This window comes from Plenodomus lingam (assembly GCF_022343315.1).
Source record: "Plenodomus lingam strain CAN1 chromosome Unknown contig_11, whole genome shotgun sequence".
In the NCBI taxonomy this organism is placed as follows: domain Eukaryota; kingdom Fungi; phylum Ascomycota; class Dothideomycetes; order Pleosporales; family Leptosphaeriaceae; genus Plenodomus; species Plenodomus lingam.
In genome coordinates this window covers 988705-1013398 of record NW_027093929.1, presented here as the reverse complement: position 1 = coordinate 1013398, position 24694 = coordinate 988705, and the positions used below count along the sequence as shown (strand labels likewise).

General features: G+C 53.8%; 12 protein-coding genes across 12 annotated transcripts; 4 read left to right on the top strand and 8 right to left on the bottom strand.

The window, feature by feature from the left end:
• Positions 1–1698: 1698 nt before the first annotated feature.
• On the bottom strand, positions 1699–3004 carry IAQ61_000755 (uncharacterized protein; the record flags this gene model as incomplete). The annotated part of the gene is made up of 3 exons (XM_066094807.1): positions 1699–2309; positions 2737–2759; positions 2850–3004. The coding sequence occupies 3 exons, from the start codon at positions 3002–3004 to the stop codon at positions 1699–1701; spliced, it is 789 nt and encodes a 262-aa protein (XP_065955115.1).
• A 493-nt stretch (positions 3005–3497) lies between these two features.
• Positions 3498–3722, top strand: IAQ61_000754 (uncharacterized protein; the record flags this gene model as incomplete). Its single annotated transcript, XM_066094806.1, has 1 exon — positions 3498–3722. One exon carries the CDS (start codon positions 3498–3500, stop codon positions 3720–3722), a length of 225 nt encoding a protein of 74 aa, XP_065955114.1.
• A 778-nt stretch (positions 3723–4500) lies between these two features.
• IAQ61_000753 (uncharacterized protein) lies at positions 4501–4719 on the bottom strand (the record flags this gene model as incomplete). The annotated part of the gene is made up of 1 exon (XM_066094805.1): positions 4501–4719. The coding sequence occupies one exon, from the start codon at positions 4717–4719 to the stop codon at positions 4501–4503; it is 219 nt and encodes a 72-aa protein (XP_065955113.1).
• Positions 4720–6112: 1393 nt separating this feature from the next.
• Positions 6113–7039, bottom strand: IAQ61_000752 (uncharacterized protein; the record flags this gene model as incomplete). Its single annotated transcript, XM_003842552.2, has 2 exons — positions 6113–6651; positions 6736–7039. 2 exons carry the CDS (start codon positions 7037–7039, stop codon positions 6113–6115), a joined length of 843 nt encoding a protein of 280 aa, XP_003842600.1.
• Positions 7040–7234: 195 nt separating this feature from the next.
• IAQ61_000751 (uncharacterized protein) lies at positions 7235–7534 on the top strand (the record flags this gene model as incomplete). The annotated part of the gene is made up of 1 exon (XM_066094804.1): positions 7235–7534. One exon carries the CDS (start codon positions 7235–7237, stop codon positions 7532–7534), a length of 300 nt encoding a protein of 99 aa, XP_065955112.1.
• A 1206-nt stretch (positions 7535–8740) lies between these two features.
• Positions 8741–10471, bottom strand: CDC3 (Cell division control protein 3; the record flags this gene model as incomplete). The annotated part of the gene is made up of 4 exons (XM_066094803.1): positions 8741–9376; positions 9422–9885; positions 9941–10225; positions 10468–10471. 4 exons carry the CDS (start codon positions 10469–10471, stop codon positions 8741–8743), a joined length of 1389 nt encoding a protein of 462 aa, XP_065955111.1.
• Positions 10472–10496: 25 nt separating this feature from the next.
• IAQ61_000749 (uncharacterized protein) lies at positions 10497–11281 on the bottom strand (the record flags this gene model as incomplete). The annotated part of the gene is made up of 3 exons (XM_066094802.1): positions 10497–10522; positions 10691–10871; positions 11207–11281. 3 exons carry the CDS (start codon positions 11279–11281, stop codon positions 10497–10499), a joined length of 282 nt encoding a protein of 93 aa, XP_065955110.1.
• A 549-nt stretch (positions 11282–11830) lies between these two features.
• IAQ61_000748 (uncharacterized protein) lies at positions 11831–13755 on the bottom strand (the record flags this gene model as incomplete). Its single annotated transcript, XM_003842554.2, has 2 exons — positions 11831–13203; positions 13251–13755. 2 exons carry the CDS (start codon positions 13753–13755, stop codon positions 11831–11833), a joined length of 1878 nt encoding a protein of 625 aa, XP_003842602.2.
• A 930-nt stretch (positions 13756–14685) lies between these two features.
• IAQ61_000747 (uncharacterized protein) lies at positions 14686–17597 on the top strand. The gene is made up of 2 exons (XM_003842555.2): positions 14686–14977; positions 15042–17597. The coding sequence occupies exons 1-2, from the start codon at positions 14916–14918 to the stop codon at positions 17446–17448; spliced, it is 2469 nt and encodes an 822-aa protein (XP_003842603.1). The 5' UTR covers positions 14686–14915; the 3' UTR covers positions 17449–17597.
• A 529-nt stretch (positions 17598–18126) lies between these two features.
• IAQ61_000746 (uncharacterized protein) lies at positions 18127–20960 on the bottom strand (the record flags this gene model as incomplete). The annotated part of the gene is made up of 3 exons (XM_003842556.2): positions 18127–19742; positions 19835–20173; positions 20232–20960. 3 exons carry the CDS (start codon positions 20958–20960, stop codon positions 18156–18158), a joined length of 2655 nt encoding a protein of 884 aa, XP_003842604.2. The 3' UTR covers positions 18127–18155.
• A 673-nt stretch (positions 20961–21633) lies between these two features.
• On the bottom strand, positions 21634–22557 carry IAQ61_000745 (uncharacterized protein; the record flags this gene model as incomplete). The annotated part of the gene is made up of 1 exon (XM_003842557.1): positions 21634–22557. The coding sequence occupies one exon, from the start codon at positions 22555–22557 to the stop codon at positions 21634–21636; it is 924 nt and encodes a 307-aa protein (XP_003842605.1).
• Positions 22558–23566: 1009 nt separating this feature from the next.
• Positions 23567–24294, top strand: IAQ61_000744 (uncharacterized protein; the record flags this gene model as incomplete). Its single annotated transcript, XM_003842558.2, has 2 exons — positions 23567–23870; positions 23918–24294. The coding sequence occupies 2 exons, from the start codon at positions 23567–23569 to the stop codon at positions 24292–24294; spliced, it is 681 nt and encodes a 226-aa protein (XP_003842606.2).
• Between the last annotated feature and the right edge of the window lie 400 nt (positions 24295–24694).

Sequence of the window (24694 nt, the reverse complement as noted above, 5' to 3'; positions counted from 1 at the left end):
CAAAAGTGCCAGGGTGAGTTGGGATCAGATGAGATGACGACGATGGTATTTGGGAAGAAACAGTTTCACAGGGGGGTTTTGGATTGGCGGGTTCTGGCAGGGTAGTGTAGAGTGTGGTAGTGTAGAGTATGTGTAGATGTAGGTAGCGTTTAGAAGATCTAAAAGCTGTTGAGGCTTGGGAACATGCATGGCATCGACCTGCGCGCGCTCACCAGACAGCCAGACAGCCAGACAGCCAGACAGCCAGACAGCCAGACAGCCAGCCAGACAGCCAGACAGCCAGACAGACAGCCAGACAGCCAGACAGACAGCCAGACATCCAGACAGACATGGACGGGGAGGGGTAGGTAGAGTAGAACAGCAGAGTAGCTGGCGGCCAGCCAAACGCGCGACGCGGGGGGCGGGGCGGGGCAGGGCGGGGCGGGGCAGGAAAGCACTGCAGCCAGCTATCCCACACGTACCAGCTAAGCAGGCGCCAGAAGCTGCTGTCCATGCCAATACATTACACGCTTGTGCTTGTTGCATGCAAAAAGGGGGGCGTTTTTCCTTTCCTTCACCGCTAGCTGGGGTGGGAAATGATGTTTTTCTCTTCGCGCATCGCGTCGTGAACTTGCCATTGAGCCAGGCTTGTCCTGTCTGCACAGCGAGATCTGACCTTCGCAGACGGAGGAGAAGTAGGAGTAGGAGTAGTAGGAGTAGGAGTAGTAGTAGTAGTAGTAGTAGTCGTCCTGTGTTCCTGTTCCTGTTAGGCCGAGGGGTCTGGCGTGACGTGACGTCGATGATGATGGGCGGCAGAGAGAGCTTGGGCCACATGATGCATTTACCCCTCCCTTACCGTAGTAAGAGCAAGTACTCGAGATCGGACTTTGTTGCTCCCCACATCGGGTAGGGTACTGTAGTGCTGTACTCTACTCTACATACTCACTACAGTACATACCCCATCAACCGAGACAGACTGCTCGCGCGCTTGTCTCGGGCGGAACATGGATGACAATCACCCACGCCCTTGATCGCCCTGCTTTTCGTCCACGCTGTCGAGTTTGGTTCCAGGCCAGGTCTACGTTACGGTTCTGTGGTACCACGGGTCTGATGGTGTGCATTGTCCAATCATGTGCAAAGCACGTGACAGGTGCGTCCTGCTGCAACATGCCAGTGTTGGCACATGTGATGGTGCAGGCACGTGACGACATTCAACTGTCCAGTCTCCACATCACCCTCACACTACACATCCCCCGACATCCCTTTCGCACAACACAGACCTTTTCTATGCATCCAAATTCACTACCCCACGCAGTGTCCAAGCCAGGGAACATGACAGACATCACATTATACCGTACCCACCACCCTCGTGTGCCCACTTCAACGCCCTCCCAGCGTAAAACAGTTGCCATGCCCAAACCCCTTTCCTGCCCATGCCATGCACATGTATCTACCATGACCACATCATGTGCCCACCTCCCATCCATCCACCCTCTAGACTTCAACGCCCCATGATACCAACCATGAACCTGAGCTACGCCCGACAGCCAAACAAGAAAACAGGCAAGAGAGATGCAGGAGAAAAGTGGGTATCGTAAAAGGGAAACAGGCCGCTCAAAGTGAAGATGTGCATGCGAGCACCCCACGTCCAGAAACACCAAAGCAACCAGCAAAAGGAACAGGGCCACAAGGCAGACGGCAGACAACCTGACAACGCCCTCAAGGACTGGGCTCAGGAGTCTGCACACCATGGCACCAAAGCGCCGTGCCCGCCAGACTGAGCGACAAGTTTCGTGATCGGCTCTTCTTCACGCCCCTCGAAGCTGGCCCGGCCGCCGTCTCCTCGGTCGGCCTCGTGCGCTGCATCTCCCTCAGCCGTCGCCGGACCAGGTCATCAGAGATGCGAAACAGGCCATAGTCCATGTCCGACAGAATCGCCCGCTTGGTCGCCTCAATCTCCTGCACGGAGAACAGGCCCGCACTCTCCCTCACGCTCCAATGCCTGCTCGACCGCAACCGATCCACCAGCCAGCCATGGGCCAGCGACAGCGCAGCAAGCACAATCACGTCAGGGCTGACATGCACCGGCTGCCTCGACGCGTCTGTGCGAAGCATCTTGTGCAGCTCGCGAGCATAGTCGCTGCGAGCCAGAGCATCCCTCCAGCTGGCTGCAAAGCGCGACGAGAGGGAGTCGAGTATGCAAGCACTAAACGCAACGACTTCCTCTGGAACATTCGCCCGGTCTAGAAAGCCTGCAATGACCAGCGCATGGGGTCGGTGGGCGGAGACATTGAGTGGGACGAGGTTGGCAAGATGGCTCGCATGGACATCTAAGAATAACAAAGCCCATAATTAGCCTTTGTCAATGATTGTGGATCAGAGCAACGTAATGATGGATGCATTATGCAGGAAAACATTGCCAAGATGCATCAAGTATCAATTTTTTCCCATGGTGGCGGAATGGAATGGGATCCTGAGATCGATCGACAGGGACAAGGTCGAGAATTGTGGAGTTTGTGTCTGTGTCTGTGTGTGTGTGCGTGTGGGCACAAGAGTGTGTTGGGTGGATTCAAGATTGTATGAGCAGGGGGAAAAGGAGAAGAGGCTGCGGATGACGTCGGATGGTCGGTTGTTTATGCAGGGGACCGGTTCAAGCGGTCCGACTCGAGCATATTGACCGTCCAACAAACAGCATTCCGTAAACAGAACAGTAGCAACAGAGCCGATGACGAGAGGGAAAACACAAAGAATACGTACCATGTGTAGTTGCCTTTGTGAAGCTTGTGCGTGTCGATGAGGATGATGATGATGATGATGATGATGATGATGATGATGATGATGATGATGATGACGATGATTGTGTTTGTGACGGTGTCTCGAATGCTGCGGCTTTCGCTATGGCTTGCTCCTTTGCGGGTGGAGGGGTTGGCAAGTTGGAGAGAGGAACGTAGGACGCAAAGTAGATATCCAGCTCTTCCTCGGTCATCTCGCTGGTGGCAGAGAGCGTTGGCGAGTATTCCATCATGTTGGCCATTGTCCCAGTCTCCCAAACTCTTCTCATAGAAACACTGATCCAACTGATGGTGTTGCTCGGCCAAGAGTCCCAGGTATGGTGTCTTGCAAGCGACAGCAACAGCAACAGCAACAACAGCAACAACAACAAGCGACAGTAGCGTAGTCCCGTAGAAGAAAAGGTCTCCAAGTATAGGCTCCAATGTCGCCAGTCAGGCACTCTAGAAAAGCAAGCAACAAGTCGAAGGTAAACGTTCGCAGGCGGGGAGAAGAGCCGCAAACCAGGCGGACCTGCAAAACCCTATATACCGACTCCCCAACTTGCACTACAACGCACACACACTCACACACCTGCTTGCCAGTCTCCGCTCACAAACCCTCGAAACGGTGAAAGCGGGCTGACCAGATCCTGGCGTCACTTCACTAGTCGTGTGTGTGTGTGTGTGTGTGTGCGTGCTGTCCGCAGTGCCAACCCCCCCTGCCGTGCCACCCAAAGGGCCTCGCTAATGCCGCAAAGACGCTATGGTATCACTGGTATGGCGTGTGCCAGGCCCGCGACTGCGCAGAATCGAGAAGTCTACCCGGCTGCCCGTATTGATGTGGGAACCTTTTCAAGTTTGGTCGAGTGGGGGGAAGAGCGTGCTTGCACGAGGTCGGGGGCTTTGGTGGAGAAGAAAACCAGTCTCCGATCGGGAATGCTGCAGATTTTCAATGGTCGCGACTCGCAGTAACGATGGCCATGGTGGGCAACCGTGAGCGATGGCAATGTTCGAGACTCTCGGTCTACATAGTATACTATGCAACAAAGTGGCCCGTCTTACTATGGTAAACAGGCCAGACCACACAGTCGCAATATGTGTACACAATTCACTTGTACAATGCATGCGTGCCATCCCATCCCCCCCCTCCCCCATACCAGTCCAAAATCTCACCTCCGCCTCCTCAAACCTTCAATATTGCCCGTGCAAATCTCCCCCATCCCACCGGCCCCAAAGCTGGAAACAGATTCCATCCACCTACCAGTCTCATTGGCCAACACACTCTCACACATACACAGCCGCGCCTGGCTCGCGAAACGAAACACTCGCACCAGTGCCACCAGACCCGCGAAAAGGAAGAAAAATCGCGGGTCGGCGGGAGCCCATGACATGGTGGCTTCCCGAGTTCCAGAAATAGTGGAAAGGGTCCATGTCGGGCGTACTGTAGTTAGGTACTGAGAAATGCTGTTGAGAATGTGTGCTCTTTGTGAATTCAAGTACCGGTACAGGTCGAGATTGTCTCTGAGAGAACTATGGTCATGTACCCATGGACGGTGGAATCGGCATCGTATTCGCAGCATAACCATAGACACCGTAGTGCACGTATACACTGTATAAATCATACACCCACTCACACCCATCCAATCTACATCCTCACTCTCTCTACTAACTACCGTACCTAACACATCTGCAATCCAGCACCCGCAACACCCACAAGTACCACCACCATCATCATCATCATCCCATCCCATCACGCCACCCCAGCACCATCACCATCACCAGCACCAGCACCAGCACCAGCACCAGCACCAGCACCAGCACCAGCACCAGCACCAGCACCAGCACCAGCACCACCCCACCCAACACACACCCCGTATCCCTCAATCCTGCACACCCCTTCTAATCCCAATACACACCACAAGCAGTCTCGCATCCCAACTCTTGACTCTGACCTCTGACCTCTCTCCATCCCACCAAACCCAGCACCGCGGCTTCCCGCCTCTCACCGCTCCCTCAAACCTGTCCGGCCCACATACGATACAGTACCGAGCGGTGCCAGTACGAAAAGCTACAACGATTTGTGTCTCGTTCTCGTGTCCGTATACATGATCATCCACAGTCTCCGCCGTGTTCCTGCGTATTGAGGTAGGTGGTGCACACACACACACACACACACACACACACACACACCATACCAGTACAACACAACCATCCCCAACCCCCCCCCATCAGCGCCAAACCCCCAAGCTACCCTCAAGAACCGTGAAGCGCGGGTATAACGGCTACCTGCTCTACAACACCCACCCAACTCTGTGCGTTTTTCCGCACACGAGCGCATGGGCGTTTAGTCGGTTAGCGAGGCAGGCGTGCAGTGCTGGGGTGGATGGTGGCGGTGTGGCCGAGGAGGAGCCGGGGGCGTGGATGTACATAGGGTAGGGGGGATGGGGATGGGGATGGGGATGTGGAAATGGAAGTGTTGGGTCTGAGGTAGAGTAATGGGTTGGTGGTTGTGTTTGAGTTTTGGTGGGTGTGGGTGTACCGGTACAGTAGATACTCCTAACCCATGATTGAGCTTCACACGCGCAGGTTCTGCATCTATACCTACCATCCAAGCATACCATACCGTACTGTCCCATATCATAGACACAGTATACAAGTCCCAAGATATATAGTCTAGGTTTGTGTGTGTGTGTGTGTGGTTGAAGGTGGTTTCTAACTTGTCCTTGCCTTGTCTTGTCTTGCCTGCTTTACCTCTACATCCAAATGACACCATCCAACAAACACACAACAGCCCGCAAGATCAAACATCCCATCCCTCACCCATCCCTAATCAACCACCACACCAACCCCACAAAGTCCCCCTCAAACAAACCACAAAAAACACTCAATCAACCAGTCAAGTACAACACTTTATTTTCTTCCCCTACTCCCCTCGCTATTTTCTGCTCTATAGAAACACACAAACACACTCACAACTAGACACTACTACTACTACTACTACTTCCACCTCCAGCTCCCATCACCACACCGCTTGCTCTACCACACATACCCTCTCACTGCTTCGACGTGGGGATATCGTAAGAAAACGACCATCCAAACGAACCAATCACGACTTCTCCAAGATAAAAAAAAACTGAATTACACACATACATCCACTGCATACTCATATCCCGACGCGAGCCGCAAGACAAGCACCACCGCTACTCATGACACCAACATTGACACTGACACACTGCCGTAAACGTCGTCATTTTTTTTGCATCGTCAACCACAATCATTCCCCCCCTACCATTCATCTTTTCCATTCAGCTGGTCAGGAAGAACGGACCCATGGTCGCAAGACCTATTCGCCTGCAAGACGCCTACTGCGCCTTCTTGGGAGAACCGGAAGGCTGGCCACCAACATAGCGGCGGATGTCCGTCGCATCAGCCGCCTGGCGCACAACATTCTTCAATGTGCCCCACGCCTGCTTGGCAGCAGGGGGTGTGCTCTGGTTCGCAAGCTGCGCATCCACACGAGCAGTGAGCTGGGTGATGGCCTCCTGGACGAAGCTGCTCTGCGCAACGCGAGCGCGGAAGAAGACTGTGTAGACGACGAGCAGGATCCACGAGCCCTTTTGGAAGAGGAGCGCGGAGCCGACGACGCGGAACCAGAGGGCAATCTCGAGCATGGCAACAAGTGTCATGGAGCCATCGTAGTACTCCTTGACAAACTTGCCAATGGCCTCGGAGGCACCGGAAGCAGGGGGCTTGGAGCCGGCGACGGTGGTGGGTGGGGGAGGCTGAATTGTGGGGAGAAGATTGGACCGCACATAGGTTGCGACGTGGAAGACGGAGTAGACTGCAAAGGGCAGGACTGCAAGGGGGATCTGGCGGGAGAAGAGCCAGACAAGAGCCATGACTGGGTAGCATCATTAGCACATGCTTGACATTGTGATGATGTTTTTTGGCCAAGGACCGAGGTCATCAAGAGGCCGGAACTTACTCAGGTACTGCACATTCTCATCAGCAGCCAAGGCCACAACGCCGCCCTGCTTACCGGCCCTCATGCGGGCACGGTAGGCCTTGTAGACGACAATACCATATGTGACACAGGCAGACAAAAAGGCAACGCGGTAAGAAAACGAAGCCCATTTTGACGAGTAGTTGAAGGTGAGGTATGACAAGCTGTAGCGTAGCGTCGTCAGCAACAGCATGACGTGGCCGGCGAACCAGGCAAACTGCAGCGTCTGGGCGAGGGCGGCGAGGCGTTGGCCCAGCGGGAGAGAAGCTGGCGGTGGAGGGGCCATGGTGGGCGGACTGGGACGGTAAGTCGAAAGCTGTCGTGTGTGCGTGTGTCCGTGTCGTGTGGGAGATGACTACGTAATCGGCAGCTTTGCAGCGGTTAGCAGAGCTCAGCGGAGGCTGAACCAGGGTTCTTTGGTGCAAACGCGGGGGGCGGGGAAGGAAGGCAAGGAGTCAATAGGGGGGAGTGTTGGCCAACAATGCCTCTGCTATCGTGTGAGGAGGACGAGGCAGGCAGCAGGCAAGGTGAAATCTGTCCAGAGCGCAGGTGGCTGGGGATGTTTCTGCCAGTGCCCAGGATGCAGGAGGGACCCACTGAAAGTTGGTCGGACAGCCTGACGGAATCGAGGGAGGAGAGGAAGAGAGAGAGAGAGAGAGAGAGCGCGGCAGAGAAGGGAAGCTTGGGAGCAGCAGCAGCAGCAGCAGCAGCAGCAGTAGCAACAGCGACAACAGCAGACTTACCAAAGGGATCCGATAAACAAGACGAGGTCAAAAAGTAAGTAACAGCACAGCAGCAATTATCTCTGTCAACTCGGAGGGAGAGGGAGAGGGAGAGGGAGAGAGTGTGTGAGGGTGTGTGAGAGTGTGAGAGAGACAAGCGGGCGAGCAGGCGGGGCTTGGAATTTTTAGAGTGCGCGGTGAGAGTGGGTTGGTAGTGCGGGTTGGTAGTGGTGGCAGTTGGCAGGTAATCCAGAGCAGCTGGGCAGAACAAGGACAAGGACAAGGACAGGGAGTGCAGAGAGAGGGCGAGAGAGAGAGAGAGAAGAGAGAGAGAGAGAGCTGGAGAGGATGACGCCGACGTGCGCAAGCCCCGCCGTGGCTTGTCCTGTCCTGTTCTGTCCTGTCCTGGGCTTCCCGCTACCATTGCCCATGACCGCACCCTGACGATCTCATACACTGCACACTGCACAATTTGCACACCCCGTCAAGATTGGGAGAGTTGGCCTGCTTGGTGGAACCTTTGACGCTCGAGTCACCGACGCACAACACACACGTACGGCTCGAGTACAGGCATCGTGGCCTACTCCTAGTAGCCACCTCTAGAAAACCACCCACATGTCGTCATCTCGAACCGGGGAATGGGACTGCAACACCCAACTCCCCTTCACCTGCAAGCACACTCAATCACCAACCCGCCCTTTCCCCATCTTCATCACTCCCTTGTCAAACACAGCTACTTCACCTCACGCTCGACAAAAGCTACTCACAAATGAAATTCACTGCTAGGATGATGTGTAGAATACATGACGAGAACGCTTTACCCGGGACTCTCCCCACGCCCCCGCCCTTCTCTCTCTCCCCCTCTCTCCCCCTCCCTTTCTCTCTCCAAAAAAAAGAAACACAGCTGCTCAATACTAAATAACGTTAACTAGAAAATGTCCAAAAAAAAAGGTAAGAAAGCAAGGGGAAGCAAAGGGAACCGGAACGAGTGCAAATGATGTTGGTATCAATCCACCATCCCGGACAACAACTGCACCATGCCCAACATGTGAATCACTGTCCATCGCCTGCCCCCCCCAAAAAGTCGCACCGCTGTGTATTATCCCAGATGTCGATAGCACCCAGTGTCATCGTCAACCGGCATTATATTAAACAAGGTCTGGGGTAAGAGGGGTGCAGAGAACCGAGAAGAAGCTTTTGACCGGCCTTGGCCTCCCAGACGGGAAGCAGAGCCGTCACGCAATACGCCATGAGCTGCCCGAGCCTTAACGGAGAGAGAATCCCTTCCTCTTGCCCTTCTCCTCAATCGGCCGCCCGGATTCGATGCGTGCCTTCTTCTCCTCAAGCTCCTGTCGTTGTCGGTCGAGCTGGTCCTTCATCTCCTTGTGACGCGCGTACAGCTCCTCCTCGCTCTGTCGTAGCTTGCTCTCCTTCTCCTGCACCTTCTGCTGGAACACCATCTTCATCTCCAGCTCCATCTTCTGGAGCTTCTGCTCGTGCAGCGAACGCTCCTCCTCCTGCTTGACTGCAGGGTTGACCTCCTTGAACACGCTAGCGTCTTGTTGGATGCCCATGCCTGCAAGCTTCTCGGAGCGGTAGTTTTCGTAGAGTGCATTGTTGGTGTTCTCCTTGAGCTCCTCCATGTGGGTGCGGATGAGCATCTGGCGCAGCTTGACAAAGTCACAGTGCTCCTCATTGTCCACCTCGACAACACCCCATGGCAGCTGACGCCCACGGACCTTGCGACCGTCAATGGTGGTGACCTCGGTGTTGGAACCAACAACGGCGAATGGCACCTTGGCCATGATCTCCTGGTTCTCTGCAATGGTCTCTTCGTCGTCAAGCTCATACCGTGGTCCCTCGAAGATCTGGATCTTGTGGTAGTGGATATCCGCAAGAATCTACTCTGGTTAGCACAGCCGTGGTGGGAGTCATGGGCAACGCACCCTCTTCTTGTAGTTATCAATCTCATCGTCCGTAACGGTGTCGGCCTTGGCAATGACGGGAATCAGGTTGACCTTGGTGTGAAGCTTCTTCATCACTTCAATGTCCAGGGGCTTCAGCGAGTGGCCAGTGGGCTGGATGAAGTAGACAACAGCGTGAATGCGGTTGTCGACAATGTTGACACGGTTGACCTTGTTCTCGGCGTCCAAGTAGGCATCAAAGCGCTGCTCAATGTTCTTGACGATAGGATCCCAGGACTCATCATTGTTGATGAAGTCGCCGAATCCAGGCGTGTCCACCACGGTCAATCTCAGCCGTACACCGTTCTCTTCAATGTCCGCGCTGATGGACTGTATCGAAACTGTCTTAGAGATATCGAGGCTCGGGGGCTTGCGCTCCTTGGGTGGGTACAGCGACGTATTGAAGAGGGTGTTTACGAGGGTTGACTTGCCGAGTCCAGACTCGCCTGGTAGAATGCATGAGTGACTTTGTAGATACAACGAGGTAGATAAGGAACATACCAACAACCATGACGTTGAAGTTGAACCCCTTGCGCACACTTTTGCGATGCCACTGGTTGGGCAGATTCGCGAATCCAACGTAACCAGTGAGCTTCCTGCGTACAATGTTCATGTCATTGGCCATGGCCGCCGCAGTCTTTGGGTTCTTCGCTGTGACCGTCTGGGGCGCAGGTGAGGTGCCACCGTTAGCCATGGAGAGCGCTTGGTCCATTTGGAAGCCGTTGGAGGATGTCGGGGGCGAGGGAGAGGCACGCGTGGGAGCAGCAGGGGATGCGCTGGGGGCTTCTGTGTCAAGAGTAATTAGTCTATGTTGGGAGGAGAAGCAGGGTTGCGACAAGCGGCAACTTCGACCCGTGTCAGAATTGCGTGGGGACTGCCGCACAGCACTGCCCTTATGTCTGAGGAAGCTCCATGGGCGCGCAGCTCGAAACAAGCAGCCAACGTCGCGTTGTGCAGTCCTGGCCGCGAGAGAGACAGAGAGCCAAAGGAGTGAGTGAGCGAGTGAGGGAGAGAGAGAGAGGCCTTACCCATAGTGTGGATAGAACCGCGTAGGGGGTTATGGACCGTTCGAGTGAGTGACTTCTGTAGATGCAATGTTGGGTCAGCGATTGCATACAATGATGGATGGCGTGAATGGTGCGTGGGAGCGGTAGCGGCGTCTGGCTGTCAAACAGCGGCGGAGCGCGACCGAGCCAGGAACATGGGAAATAGTGAAACACAGCGTTTTCGGGTTGGGTAGTGTTGGCGTACCAGTCAGCAGTGTGTAGATATGCTTTTCCGAGTGAAGGATGCACTCAAAGCAATGAAGGGGGGGGGAGGAAAGGGATTGGAAACGTTGCAAGCGACTGCGCAGGTAAATGGCGTGGTGTTGGGAGGAGGAGGGCTGCAGCGTTGGGGAGGAAGTCGTGGTTGTGCCGTGCTTTGTCGCTCGCTGCGAGGAAAGGGGTCCGCACAGGGATTGGGAGCACGACGCAGGTCGAAAGAAATGGGCGCTAAGACCAAAAAAACCAGAAGTCCCCGCCTCACGACCGCCTAGGAGACTGGAAGAAGACACAGAGAGAGAGAGAGAGAGAGAGAGAGAGAGAGAGAGAGAGAGAGAGAGAGAGGAAGACTTTTGGCACTGCTGGCTTTCGTTCGTGCTGCTGCTGCTGCTGCTGCTAATGCTGCTGGCTGCAATGGACGCGCAAGAGAATAATCGACTGGTGTGAGGCTGATGCACAAGGTATCCAAAAGTACAATGGCCCTGCAAATGGTTGCCAGGTTTACCAATTCTCTCTCTTCGACATTTCCTTGTTTTTCTTCTCGAGTCACCCTCTCTGTCGGACTGTCCAGTGTGCTCATGCAGTGGCAAGCAGTGGTGATCGCCTGTTCGGGAAGTGTCACGTGTACGCGTCTGATTGCACACCCCCAAGCTGGACACGGCAGGCGCGCACGCACACACACGCACACACACCAACCATTCCAACAAGGATCTGCAACCAAGCGGTGGATGGCTGCTCTGGAGTCTGTACTGTAAACATACACAGCACTTGCAGTGAATAGCTCGAGACTCGTTCCAAACTATGGCTTGCATTCACGACGCCCTAAATTCAAGAGTCTTGCCCAGCCCATGCCGCATAGGCAATCTCTCACGCTGAGGTCTCGTCGCGTGGCACCACCCATTGCCCAACATCATGTCTCCAAAGTCACGACTATGAGATTCCCCCTCTCATCCCGTACCTGTCCCATCACAGTGCGAATCCCTGCATCATCCACAGAGTCATCATTATCCAACCGATAACAAACTCCTGCGCATCCTAGGCTGCCTAACCATATCGTACACAACAACTACTGCAACTCAACCACGGGTATCCTGCAAAACGCCAAATCAACAACCCCCAACCAGACGCGTTATGCAAAGCTCGCCAATTGCCTATTGAGCTCACTCTTGTCGTACTTGACATACTTGCCCTTGCCCTTGTCAATCTCCTTGTACCGGTCGAAGAATCGGTTGTACAGTGGCTCGATGATGTTCTGCACCTCCTTGGACAACTGGCTTCGCACCTCTGGCTCCATGGCATACGACTGGTACTGTACCACCAACGCCTCAAAGCTGGTGTTGAAGTTTTTAAACTTCTCCTTGATCGCGTCCTTGTCCTTGGAGCCAAGTGACTTGACAATGGCGACCGAATCCGCCCCGCTCGAGGTAGGCCGCTCCTTGGTGCGGTTGGTGTATTGCACATCGAGCAGGTACCCTGATGGCTCCCGCCATGCTTCCAGGTACATGGCCGTGCTCTGCTTTCGCCAGTCTCCCAGTTTCTTTGCATAGCCTTCCATCAAAGGTGCCAGCTCAGACGACCGTATGATGCGCGTGATGATGGCCACATTGTTGGCCATGAAGACGCCTTGCAAGCTCTTGCCCTTGAGCAGCAACTTGGCCTTGCCAATCAGGTTCTGTAGCAGTGTATCTACAGTATCCGACGCATAGTGCGCGAATAGCTTGATCGAGTCTGGCCCCACATCCAAAGTCGTGGACGAAGCATTGGCTGAGCTTGTGTTCCAACCACCCTCGCCCAGCGATGCCAGTATCGACGATAGAGGTTCCAGATAGTTGGTCATTTCTTGCAGGCGTCGCATCGTCTGTGTCGTAATGTCCACGGGCCCTCCGTCGATGGGTACAGCGATGAGACCTTGGGTGCGTGATCTTGTGTCTTCGAGAAGCTTGCCTAGTGACATCTTGGACGTTTCCCGAATCGGCTTGACGCTGTCGTATATCTGGTCCTTTAGCGCGCCTGTTTGCTTCTGCAGGCGCATAGACAATGTCCGAACGAGACCGCATATCTCGTAGCCCAGGAAGCAGTCGGTCAGCAGGTTCTTCTGAATGTGCCCGTTGAGTTCACGGAGCGTCTTGTTGAATTCCCCGAGCGATGCCTGACACGTAGATGCGTAAACGGAGCTCCATTCGTCTCTCTCGAAGACATAATTGAGGTTGTCGTATTCGGCAACAAACAATCCTTCAATCGCTTGTACGTAGGTTCCAATACCATTGGTCCCCTTCTTGTATAAGGCGTCCGCCTGCACCTTTCTCGCAGTGCTGATGGACGCCTGCGACAGACTATTCAAGAGACTCTCCAGATGTGCGCCTCGGACCTCTGCGTATAGCCGCTGCGCCGGCGTCTGTGTGACATCGTTTTGTGACATCTGGGCGAAGGTCTTGGAAATATGGGAATTGATGTTTCGAAGGATCTGGAGCTTGTCCTGGGGTATTCGCGGAAACGGGTTTTCTAGGAAAAGTCAGTATGGTCGTGGTCATGGCCGTGGGTAGTCTTACGCTTTGCCACATATTCCAGCGGCTGCACTCTCTCCCTCGCACTGTCCTGCAAGATGCCTCTGAACACGTCTTCCAGTTGCTTGTTCCCCATCTTCAGGAGCCCACTCAGTTGCGCGACGGCCTTCTCGTTGGAGCGGAGATTGGTACGCTTGAGATCTGCCAGGGCTTGCGCAGTGCGGTCGAGAGAGGCAACGTAGCCGTCTAGGTCGCCTCGCCCAGGTCCTGCGCGAATGATCCTCTCCTCCTTCTCACTCTCTTCCCTCGGTGCCCGCAGTCTGTCTATGGCGAACAGGACGCGATCAATGTTGGAATTCGCAATCTGTAGCTTCTGCGTGTTTCCGTAGATGGGACTGATGGCGTCTTGCACGGCCTTTCCACTTGCATCCAACCGATTGACGGAGCCTTGGATCTTCTTGGTGAGAGCCTTCATTTTCCCCATGTTGGCGAACAGCACCTCGACTTCGGCACTCTCCTCCAAGAGGGCCGCTCTGCGTGGGGCGACCATGGCGCCGATGGGGAAAATGCGCCTGCCTCGGTGGGCTGGCTGCGGAAGGCGGTAGGTAGGGAGGTCGACAGGCTCGGATGTTGATGGTGGAAGGGCGGGCGGGCGGGCGGGTGGGGGTAGCTGCTCAGGTGGAGTGGGGCATCGGGTAAGACATGAGGGTGAGCATAGAATGATTCCAAAGGCGGGGAGTGATTATACTATGGAATAAGCGTATATCATTGTACAATGCAAAAGGGACGTGGATGTCCAACCAAGGACAGGCCTTGGTGGAGACTCTGGAGAGCTGGCTTGGAGACGGTTCATCGGAGGCTCGGAGCTATGATGGACCAGGATCTCAGCCAATAGGCGCCCCTCGGACCCCACCCGCCATCTAAAACCCCCTTCCCCCAGCGGGCAGACGCGGGGCTGGTCATTGGCTCTTGGAGGAGCGGGTACCAGAAATACTATTGTGCTCTACGTTACTCCGTACCGTCGCTAGAGATACTCTAGTAGCTATCACATGGCCAACCATGGACTGTGGAGGGACGAGTTCTGATTGACACCACATGTAGATCCGAGCCATTATAGTATTCCCTCCTACTCACCAGAAGACATGGTGTAGAGTATCTTATCTGTCCCACCCAATTGAGGCTGCATCGAGGGGTTCATGTACGCCGACGCTAGATGGAAGCGAAAAGGATGATCTGTGTGGCAGCAGGGTTACGGTGTGGGAATAGTACGTACATACATCAGCCGCCAGACAAAGCTTCTCCCAACCTCAGTGCTTGTGATGCTTCCAGCTTACAGAGGTATGGCATCTCTGCTCCTGGTGTTGGTGTTTGGTCGTGCTACTCTATCGGCCATCTCCAAGACATAGTGAAGGAGGAGCAATAACGTTGGAAGCGATGGGTGGTTCCTGCATGAGGGGGGGGGGGGCTTGGCAGACGTTGTTCGCGCCATCCCGACACTGCCGTTCCGCAAAACCTGTATCAGACCACCTGGGCACTTTTCCACTGTTGCCGCCGCCTAGCTTTTCGCGGACCACCCACCGACTCCAAAGCTGCGTCATGCTGAACGCATTCTTGTAGGCCCAATTGGGCTATTTGCGCTGCGCTGGCTGTCTGCCCCCCTTCACTACTCCCTTCCCTCTTTTCTTTCCAACCTCTCTCTTCCTCTTCTGCATGGCTGGCCTACGCCGACCCAGCAATCTGGGACAAGGATGGCGACAAGGCACGCGTCGAGGGTAAGCTCTCGTCACTCGTCTCATGTGGAACCAAAAAAAAAAGTCCCACTGACAGTACATACAGATTACATATGCACCGCACTTCGCCGCCCAAATCTAGACTCACCATCCTGAGAGTTCGTCGATACGGCCCTCCTTGTCTCCTGGCGACTGCTACACTCGGATATCTCTCGACCCAGCCCTCTATATGGCCTTTTCGTCCCATCCACCTTGATGCGCCTTCCCTCAAGTCTGCTGCTCAAGACCAAAACCAGGACCAACAAAGGCCAACATCGGAACAGGCCGAAGACAAGATCAACAAACAAAATACAGACAAGCCTGGTGATCAAGATGCCCCGCCACAGACACGCAGGGCCAAGGGCTACAGTGACAAGGACGAAGATGGCAGCAATTCACAGTCAGCATGGCAGACCATAGCGAGCAAATTCCCCAGCGCTACGCCTTCGCCCTCTGCCATTGGAGATACCATCATCGACTACATCGTGCCAAGCTGGGTAAAGGTGCTGCCAGGATTTGTCCGCAAACTACAGAACGAGCTGTCCATGGCCCCTGGATCCCTGGCCGAGGAGATCTGGTACGAGGCAAATGATCCCGAGGCCAATCCTGAAATCGTCTGGGATGCCTCTGTCCGCGTTTCCGACGACCTCTGTGCAGAGGAGAAGGCATTTCGGGAGAAGAGGGCGCACTTTACAAAGGCAGCGCTCGCACGATATCTCGACATTCCGGAAGCCAACATACACCCAGACGACGTGCCCATCATCGCCATGTGTGGATCTGGTGGAGGACTTCGTGCCCTAGTCGCTGGCTCCGCGTCCTACCTGTCATCCAAGGAACATGGCCTGTTTGACTGTGTCACATACACAGCGGGCGTCAGTGGCAGCTGTTGGCTGCAAACTTTGTACTACTCAGACATCACTCAGCAAAGCCACGCCAAGTTGATTCGACATTTGAAGAATAGGCTCGGTGTGCACATTGCGTTTCCCCCAGATGCACTCGAGCTTCTTGTCAGCGCCCCGACGAACAAGTACCTACTCAGCGGACTCGTTGAAAAGGCCAAAGGCATACCAGAAGCCGAATTCGGCCTTGTGGACATCTATGGTGCTCTACTGGCTGCCCGCTTGCTCGTGCCCAAAGGCGAGTTGTCTGTGAGCGCGCGCGACTACAAAGTTTCTCATCAGCGTCGGTTCACTGACAATGGCACAAATCCACTTCCAATATACACGGCTGTGCGACACGAGATACCTTTGGCTGAGCAATCGGATACTATGGATGCGGTGGCCGCTGAAGCCAAGGCGCAGAGGGAAGCTTGGTTCCAATGGTTCGAATTCACCCCCTACGAAATGTGGTGTGAAGAGCTGTCAGCCGGTATCCCGACATGGGCAATGGGACGTGAGTTCCATAACGGCCGCACGGTTTGGCGAAAAAACGGTCTTGCGCTCCCCGAAGTACGGGTCCCACTTCTGATGGGCATTTGGGGCTCCGCCTTCTGTGCTACCCTCTCGCACTACTATCGAGAAATCCGGCCCCTGATGCGCAGCTTCCTCGGCCTTGCCAGCATCGATGCTATGATTTCTGAGCGTGACGACGACCTTGTGAAGATGCACCCCATTGACCCGGCCTCGATTCCCAACTTCGCCCTCGGAATGCGCGACATGCTCCCGCAGTCCTGCCCCGAAAGCATCTTCACGCAGAAGAACTTTCAATTCATGGACGCGGGCATGAGCAACAATCTTCCCATCTACCCGCTCCTCCGCCCAGGCCGCAATGTCGATATCCTCGTTGCCTTCGACGCCTCCGCCGATGTGCGCACAGACAACTGGCTAAAAGTGGCCGATGGATACGCGCGCCAACGCGGTATCAAAGGCTGGCCCGTGGGCGCAGGCTGGCCTCCTGAGAGCGAAACCCCCGACGAACTCCAACAAGACCTCCAAGATGCAGCAGCAAAGACTGAGGCGGATGCGCAATCCAAAATCGCAGCCGCCAAAGCCGCCGACGTCGCCGATGCTATCAAAGGCAAGAAGAAAGACCTTGGATACTGCAACATTTGGGTTGGCACCACGGAAGAACGCCAAACCGCGCACCCAGACGAAGAGGAACCCGTCTCCAAACTGGTAGAAGAAGACTGGGAACTCATGCGCCCCGACTCTGGCATCGCAGTCATCTACTTCCCCTTCATGGCTAACCCCAAGGTCCCCGGCGTAGACCCAAAAACCTCGGACTTTATGAGCACCTGGAACTTTGTCTACACGCCCGAGCAGATTGACGGCGTTGTCCGGCTTGCCCGCACCAATTTTGACGAGGGCGCCGAGAGGACGAAGAGGACGGTGCGGGCCGTGTATGAGCGCAAGAAGGCGCGGCGCGAAGAGCGGGAGAAGGAAGAGAGGGAGCGAAGGTGGCGGTGGAAGTTGAGCCAGGGACAGAGTGCAGGCAGGAGGGTGGGCGAGAGTGAGCATGGGGATCAGTTTAGTTAGGACAGTGTGGTGTGGTGTGGTGTGAAGAGTGGGTCAGTGGATGGACGTGGGAAACGTAGTGTCGCATTATACCCCTTTCCCCTTTGGATCGAGAATGAATCTTTTATAATTTTTGCAATTTTCTTTTGTACAATGAAATATAGGATCCCGTGAGGTATCAGCCTCGGTTCACACATATCCTGTGACGTTGACGGCTGTTTAATCAAGCTGATCATCATTCATACACTGTCCAGTTCAATCCAGTCCAATCCAATACACTTCCACCCCCGTCCTAAGCAAAACAGTCCAGAACAGAAACACTATCTCAAACCGCAAGACTGATAATCCTGATTACAACACACCGCCCAACAAACAAAGCACACCACACACTCCAAACCCTCCCCTCCCCTCCTGTCCACGCAAACCATTCCCAAAACCCCCAATACTCCAGGAAACCCCACCATACGCACCTCGCATGCCATACAGCAGAGATAGGATATCTTGGACTTCAAGAAGGCCAAGAAAAGAAAGGAAATTCTAAACTAGCGCCAGTGTTCAAAACGTACATCCGAGACTTGACGGGACTGGTCTCCAATGAGATCCGACTTTTCCTGCATACCGGCCGGTATTCGTTGCATTCATACGTTCGATTGCATGGTTCAACATCATGGGTCAACGCAATACTCCAACCCCCAACCCCCCACTACCCCCACATTCTCCACTAGCTACTAGCCCACTGGCAACGAGAGAACCACCGGTGTTGTCGTAGCGGTACCTGCGTTTTGAACAAGAGGTGTGGGAAGCGGTGGGAGTTTAGATGGTGGTGTCAACGGTATTGTCGGTGTTAACATGCGTGGCAGATTGGGAGGCGGTTTGACCATTGGTACTGCGGTTGATTCCGGTAATTGGGGACTGGACTGGGGTGAAGTGGTGGGGGCGAGAGCGGTGGCGTAGGTAGAAGGACGTGGCATTGCTGGTTGGAGGGTCTGTGTTGCTGCGGTGGTGGCGGTGGGGTAAGGTGTGCCTGGTGTGGTGTGTTGGTTTGTCAAGGTCTGAGTAGGTTGGGCTTGTGTGGACGAGAGACTGCTTTGTTGTTGCTGTAGTGAAGGAGTGGTGATTTGGGGGTATTGCTGAGGCGGGGCGGGAACGAGAGCGAGTGTGTTTTGGCCGACGGGAGGCGCAACGACGGTAGTTTGTGCTGGTGATACTCCACGGGTTCCGTTCTCTGTAGGCACAGACGTATATTTAGACGTCGACGCAGACGGAGCTATAGTCTTGCCCGCGAGTTTCTTGGGCTTCTTAAGCTTTGGCTCCACGGGCTGGCGCTGGTCCAAAGGAATGCAGAGTTCTCTATACATTTCTGTTGTTTTCCTTTTGATCTCGGCGTGCTCTGCTGCTGTCAGGCTGTCCGCCACCATACCCTTTCCCTTTTTGGAGCGGGATGACGGGATTTTTCCGTCATTTTCGCGATCTTGCAGTTTCGTACTCGGTGGGATATAGTCGTCTCCCTCTGTGAGCATTCGATCCACCTCGCAGTAGGGAACCCGAGAGGTGTTGTGTATGAGACCGTTGGAGGGATGCTTGATCTCGTATGGCACTGGGAGAGTCTGTGTGCGAGGGAGACTTGTGTATGGAATCCCAGTCGATGGGGATGGCTTCCCTTGGGCCGCTTTTGCTGATCGGGTCAAGAAGTTTTCGCGCTCTTCCAATGTATTAAGTAAAGAGCTCTGAGCATATTCAGGCCTAGAGGACGACATGAGGCCAGTTCGCTTGGGATTAGCTAACCAGGCCGAGTGTATTTCCGGGTCACGTGCAGTTCGACCTGCAACAGGATGCAATGTTGTCCTATCCCCTAGATCATGACGCATGCTTGCAATCATCCTAGATCGAGTTTCCAAGTCAGAGTGCCATGTACCCTCTTCTTCAGAAGGGTCCATCTTTCGAAAGGGATAGTCTTCTTTTGACCCGTTTCGCGTCGGCGATGCACCAGGAGCGAAATCCATCGGTGTCAAGACAGATTGTTCGCCAGATTTCCAGCTTATTGATTGACGACGTCTAGGAGCCGGTAGAATAGCAGTTGTGGTCACAGAAGTGTCGTCTATACGAGTTTGCGACCTTGACCTCGAACATCCGGCTGCGTCGTACCGATCGAGGCCTTCAAGAGGGGCTCGAGAGCTGCCAGCATCACCCACTACTAGCTGCCCATTGCCTGTAGCAATTGGATCGGTTTCAAAGTCAGACGCCGCAAACATCTCATTATCCAGGTTAGAGATCGAGATAGAATTTGATGACTCTTCAGCAAAGGATGCGAAACACTAAGATTGGTTAATGCTATTCTTCTTGCCATAATGAGCAGCTCAACCAAGTGGCTGCTCGAATTGTGGGAGCATGCTTGGGGGATAAATACCTCCGCAGAAGGTAATGGCATCTGCCATTCACCCAAAAGATTCCCTGCAAGATGGTTCTGTTTCAAGTAGCCAATAGCCCTGACTAATTCACGGGGAGGTGGGGTATCCGGATCCACGTGTGCGAGAGGGTTCAGGCGCCTGTACTCGAGGAGGTGTTCTGGAATTGTGCTCCAGACTTCACAACTATCAGCCATGCTCTGTGCAAGCTGGGTGTGGTTGAGCTCCAAAATCACTTGCACAGGATGGTACGGGTCGTGGTATTTGCGTGGCACCAACTCGTCACGAATCCGCTCGATGATCACCTGCCGCAGAGATGCGTAGAGTGATTCAAACATGATCTGCAATAAAAACTATTAGCAGTTACAAAACTTGAGATGAGGGGAGAAGCTGCCTCACCTTTTTAGGGCTGTTGTCATGCGCCCATCGCTCCTTGAGCTGCCTATACCACTCGGCCTGGGGATTCTCTATTGGTTGAGTGCAGGCATACAGGCAATCAACCGCCTGCTCGCACTCCTTGATGCCTTTCTGATCATTTGCCTCTCTCGCCTCCATCATACGCCGTGCGTACTGCTGGCGTTCGACTGACAGTGTTTGCGCGTCTTTTGGTTGCGCTGGACTACATGACCTGGTAGGGAATGCTGATGGTGTGAGGGTTGTGTATATAGATGGTGTTGTAGATGGAGCACCCGCTGATTGTTGCCATGGATGGGCTGACGGCAGGCGAGCCGGAGTGCCAGTCTCGTTGTCGCCCGTTGGATCATCATCTTCACGACGACGCTTGGTCTTGCGGGTCTGCCTGACGATTTGCGGCATAATTTGTGCTGGAGAGCGTGGTCGTTCGATTGTAATGACAGGAATTTGCGCTGGTGCCGGTTGTTGAGGTGCTGACGTTGGTTTAGTACTGTTGATAATGAAAATCAAAGGGCGTGGGAGCGACGGCGGCAGCAGTAGCTCTATTTGATGACTGTCTATGCCGGGGACTGTACCGAAATTATATTCGAGTCTCTTATTTAGATCGATTGTACCCGAACCGGGCTTGAGGTACTGCCAATCATTTTTAACACTAGCTGGATGATATCGCTGCGGCCGCTTTCGATCCTCTTTCGATCGAAGCCCATACGGCATTATTGACGGACACGCTACTCGAGAATATGAGAAAGTAGAAATATGTAGTAATCTGCCGACAAGAAAGGATGGTGATTGGGCCTTGCGATCGTCGATGGGAGGGCTGTAGAGTCTGGGCGTGGTTTGAGAGGCTAGAGTGTCCACGGTTGCATTGTGGCTCCTCTTAGCATAGGCGACGACTGAAGGCACCTGCCTGGGCTTCTAGACCGGAACGTGCGTCACGATACCACCCGCCGTTTGCGAATATATTTCATGAATATATTCAACGCTACCCGGCAATGTCCCGGAGTACACTGGCCTTAGGAGGTCCACCTGCACCCGCCGGGCCTTGGACCGTCACACTCAGTCACAGACATAATGTATATGATTGTGCAAATTGACTCGTGCCATATGATAGATCCTGGGTGTCAATTTTGTAGATGAGGTCACCAAGGTCAGAAGTTCAAAAGTCCAGGGAGATGAGAGATGAGAGATGAGAGCAGAAGCAATGAAAAGACTGTGGTTATGCATGCGACGTAACGAAAGAGCCTCCCGTGTCGTTTATTTCCCTCCTAGGCCGCGCAGAGAATAGGCACACTGAACGCCAGGAAAGATGCGGGGTATAATGCTGATAAACAAAACCGTAGAAATTGCATACCCACCACAGACTCCATATGCACATCGATCAACAGTCCTAAAAAGGTCTGACGTCCCGACCAAGAAAGCGCGCTGCATCCGACTCCTCCACACCGTCCATGTCCATGTCCTCATCGTCGCGGATGTGCTCGATAGTGCGCTTATTCTTGTTGTTCGATGATGGCCATAGCTGGGAGGTTGGACTGGTATCATCGCCACTCGCCATGTGATCGGAAGGTATTTGTGCGAGAGTCTTCGCAACAGAGCGCTTCGCAAGCAGGATATCCCAGTATGAGAGTAACATGTTCTTGATGTTGTCGTCAAAGTTGACACAGAAACGCTGGGCCTGACACACCTGCATAGCTCTGATATAGTCGAAGTTGTCCAGCATCGCCATGAGGTAGGCTGCAACCACCGCAGCGGACTTTTCGTTCCCCGACTCACAGAATACCAGAACTTTCCCTAGAATTGGCTGGCCGGTCTGTGCCAGCGCTTCTTGTCGGACACGTGCGATATGACGATTAATGAGGGTTGTCGTTTCGGCAAGCCGTCTTGTAAGGCTGAAGCAAGTGGGGACGTCGATGGTAGTGACTTCAACACCGAGTTGCGCAGCCGCCTTCATGGCGCCCACCAGGCTGTTGGCTTGGGAACGCACGGCCATGACCATGGTTATGCCCTCTTTCTCTATGAAAGCCTTGTCCTTGGCTGCCAGCATCGGTCCCAGGAACAGCCAGGGCAGGATTATCTGCGCCTGCCTCCGTGACTCATACGCCCATTCCAATACCGTGTTGGTATGGACAATATTTTCCAGAGCCGTCTCCTTGAGAAAAGACATGTCCACGTCGTCTGGTTCGCTGCCAATGGCAAGGTTGGGCATCTCACTGGCCATGGTGGGTGGGGGAACCGAGATGCGAGGTGGTGTGGGCAGGCGGTAGGTGTATTTGTGCTGGGTTCGCGTGGGATGACATGGGGTTTCGGACATGGTGGAACAGACTCGCCTTGCTCAGCAAGACACGCGGGAAAAAAAGTGGACGTTGAATTTGGATCTGGTGTTGTGGTAGTGACTGGCTGGCTGGCTGGCTGGCGGTCGGTCGGATGGTTTTGGTGGTTTTGCGGAAGGGGCTGGATTGAGGCGTGTCCAGTCGCGCCTAACGTGCCTTTATGTATGATTTGTAGCAGTAGCACAGAGATTTTGGTCCCAAGTGGCTTGCTCAGTACCCAGGCTGCAACTGCAATTCACAGTGTAAGAGTGAATGCCACAGGTCCAACTCCAAGAGGTGTTAGCTGTGGCGTTCACAGTGGGGGGAGGATGCCAAGGCAATTGCGACCGTCAGCTCATGGGAGCTTTACAATACAGACGTAGCGGCAGTGATAGCAGAAGAGACAAAGGCATCACGAAACGGCGAGGAGCGGTCACAGCACTGTTGGACATGAGGTTGCAATCTTGCTGGCCTGGAACGCGGGAGTGCTAGCCTCATGCAGACGCGGCGAGTCCCGCAAAGGGTTCCCGGAGCGCCGCTGCAGATCTGGCGTAATGACGCCGGTAAGGCCGCGAATCCGCCGGCCTCCATCCCGATGCAGCCAATTCACTCAACCTTTACCCACTCCTTGCGAGCACGAGCACAAAAATTCAAACAGTCACATACACTGTCGGTAGTACATCGGGTTTCATCACATCTATGATCATAGCGGCGTATTCCGTCTGCATCCGGCTTACGGTACCAGATCAAGATCTTGAGATCACTACCTGTAGACTCTTCTCCTTCAACTATATTTAAATTCTGTCCGACGATGGATACCTGTCCAAGTTTTCCCTTGTGACCTACACAAATCAGTTTACTACTTTAGCACATCATAGACTTGATCTGTCCTCTCTATAGTCTTCATCTTCAGTCGTACCTCTCCATCCAACCTTTTTTCACTCACCGTCTTTTTCTGGGGTCAACTGTCGTCAATATCGAAGCTCTCGCATTATAACAGTCACCGTCATTATGCCTATCCGCCCCGCAACCCCAACAGACGAGACTGCTCTCGTCGAACTCTGCACTGCTGCATTCTTCGATGAAAGCCTCTTCGGCCAGACTCTACATCCCTACCGCCACAAGTACCCCGACGACGTGAAAATTTTCTGGCACGAAACAATACGTAGGTATTTTGCTACTCCTGGTTTCGTTGTCCTTGTTGCTGTGCGAACGAATGGCAACGGTGAGGAGAAAATAGGTGGTATGGCGATATGGGAACGGCAAGGAGACGATGAAGGGGCAAAGAAGACAAAAGAGGAGTGGGTGGATTATGGTATGCTTGATGAAGCCCATGTGAAATGTGAACTAAGAATGAAGCAGGATCCTTCCCTCCCCTCTCCTCAACCCAGAACCGTGCCGCAGATCCCACAAAACGCAACATCGTCGACGAATGCATGCTCTACGGGGCACACTTTTGGTCCGGTGACCGCGCAAATAACTGGTACCTTTCCCTCTGCGGCATTCACCCCGACTACCAAGGCAAAGGCGTTGGCCGTGAATTAGTGCGGTGGGGACTGGAGAAAGCAGCACAGGAAGGGGTACCCGCAAGTGTCGTTTCGAGTGATGGAAATGATGCCTTTTATCTGCGCTGTGGGTTCGATGAAATAGTCGGGGATGTAACGGCGGGTGAAGGGAATCCAATGTTAAGTGTCATGGGAGGAAGTGTGTTGTTCAAGTGGCCCGAAAAGATGAGTTGATGACGCTTTTATGGGTGTTCTTGGTCTGCTATTTTCCAGCTTTAGAATTCTGTCCATGCCAATTCGTACGGACTTTGTTTTAGGAAAAGGTGGCTAGAGAAAATCTGTCAAGTTTGTAAAACATTTCCACACCATCATAATGACTTTCCATGTGCGTTAACAAGTATCCCTCATACACGTCCTCGCAGCCAATTCTGATCATTTATAACGTTCGGGACAGTGTAATTATTTGAATGGTAAAGACAAAAGCGTGATATACACGTGATAACCTACATGACACAACACTAGATCATCAATTAGCTACCCACCCAAGCGTCACGAAGCCCAAAATACACAAAAGTGCCAATGTGGGGAAATCCCAATCGCTTCCCCCGACCCCACATGGCTAGAACCGCGATTC

Bases quoted from the DNA above. Each gene is read 5' to 3' on its own strand.
- IAQ61_000747 (XM_003842555.2), top strand. From the start codon at position 14,916: ATGGCTGGCCTACGCCGACCCAGCAATCTGGGACAAGGATGGCGACAA. The intron at 14,978-15,041 runs GTAAGCTCTCGT...CAGTACATACAG, and splicing joins CGACAAGGCACGCGTCGAGG to ATTACATATGCACCGCACTT.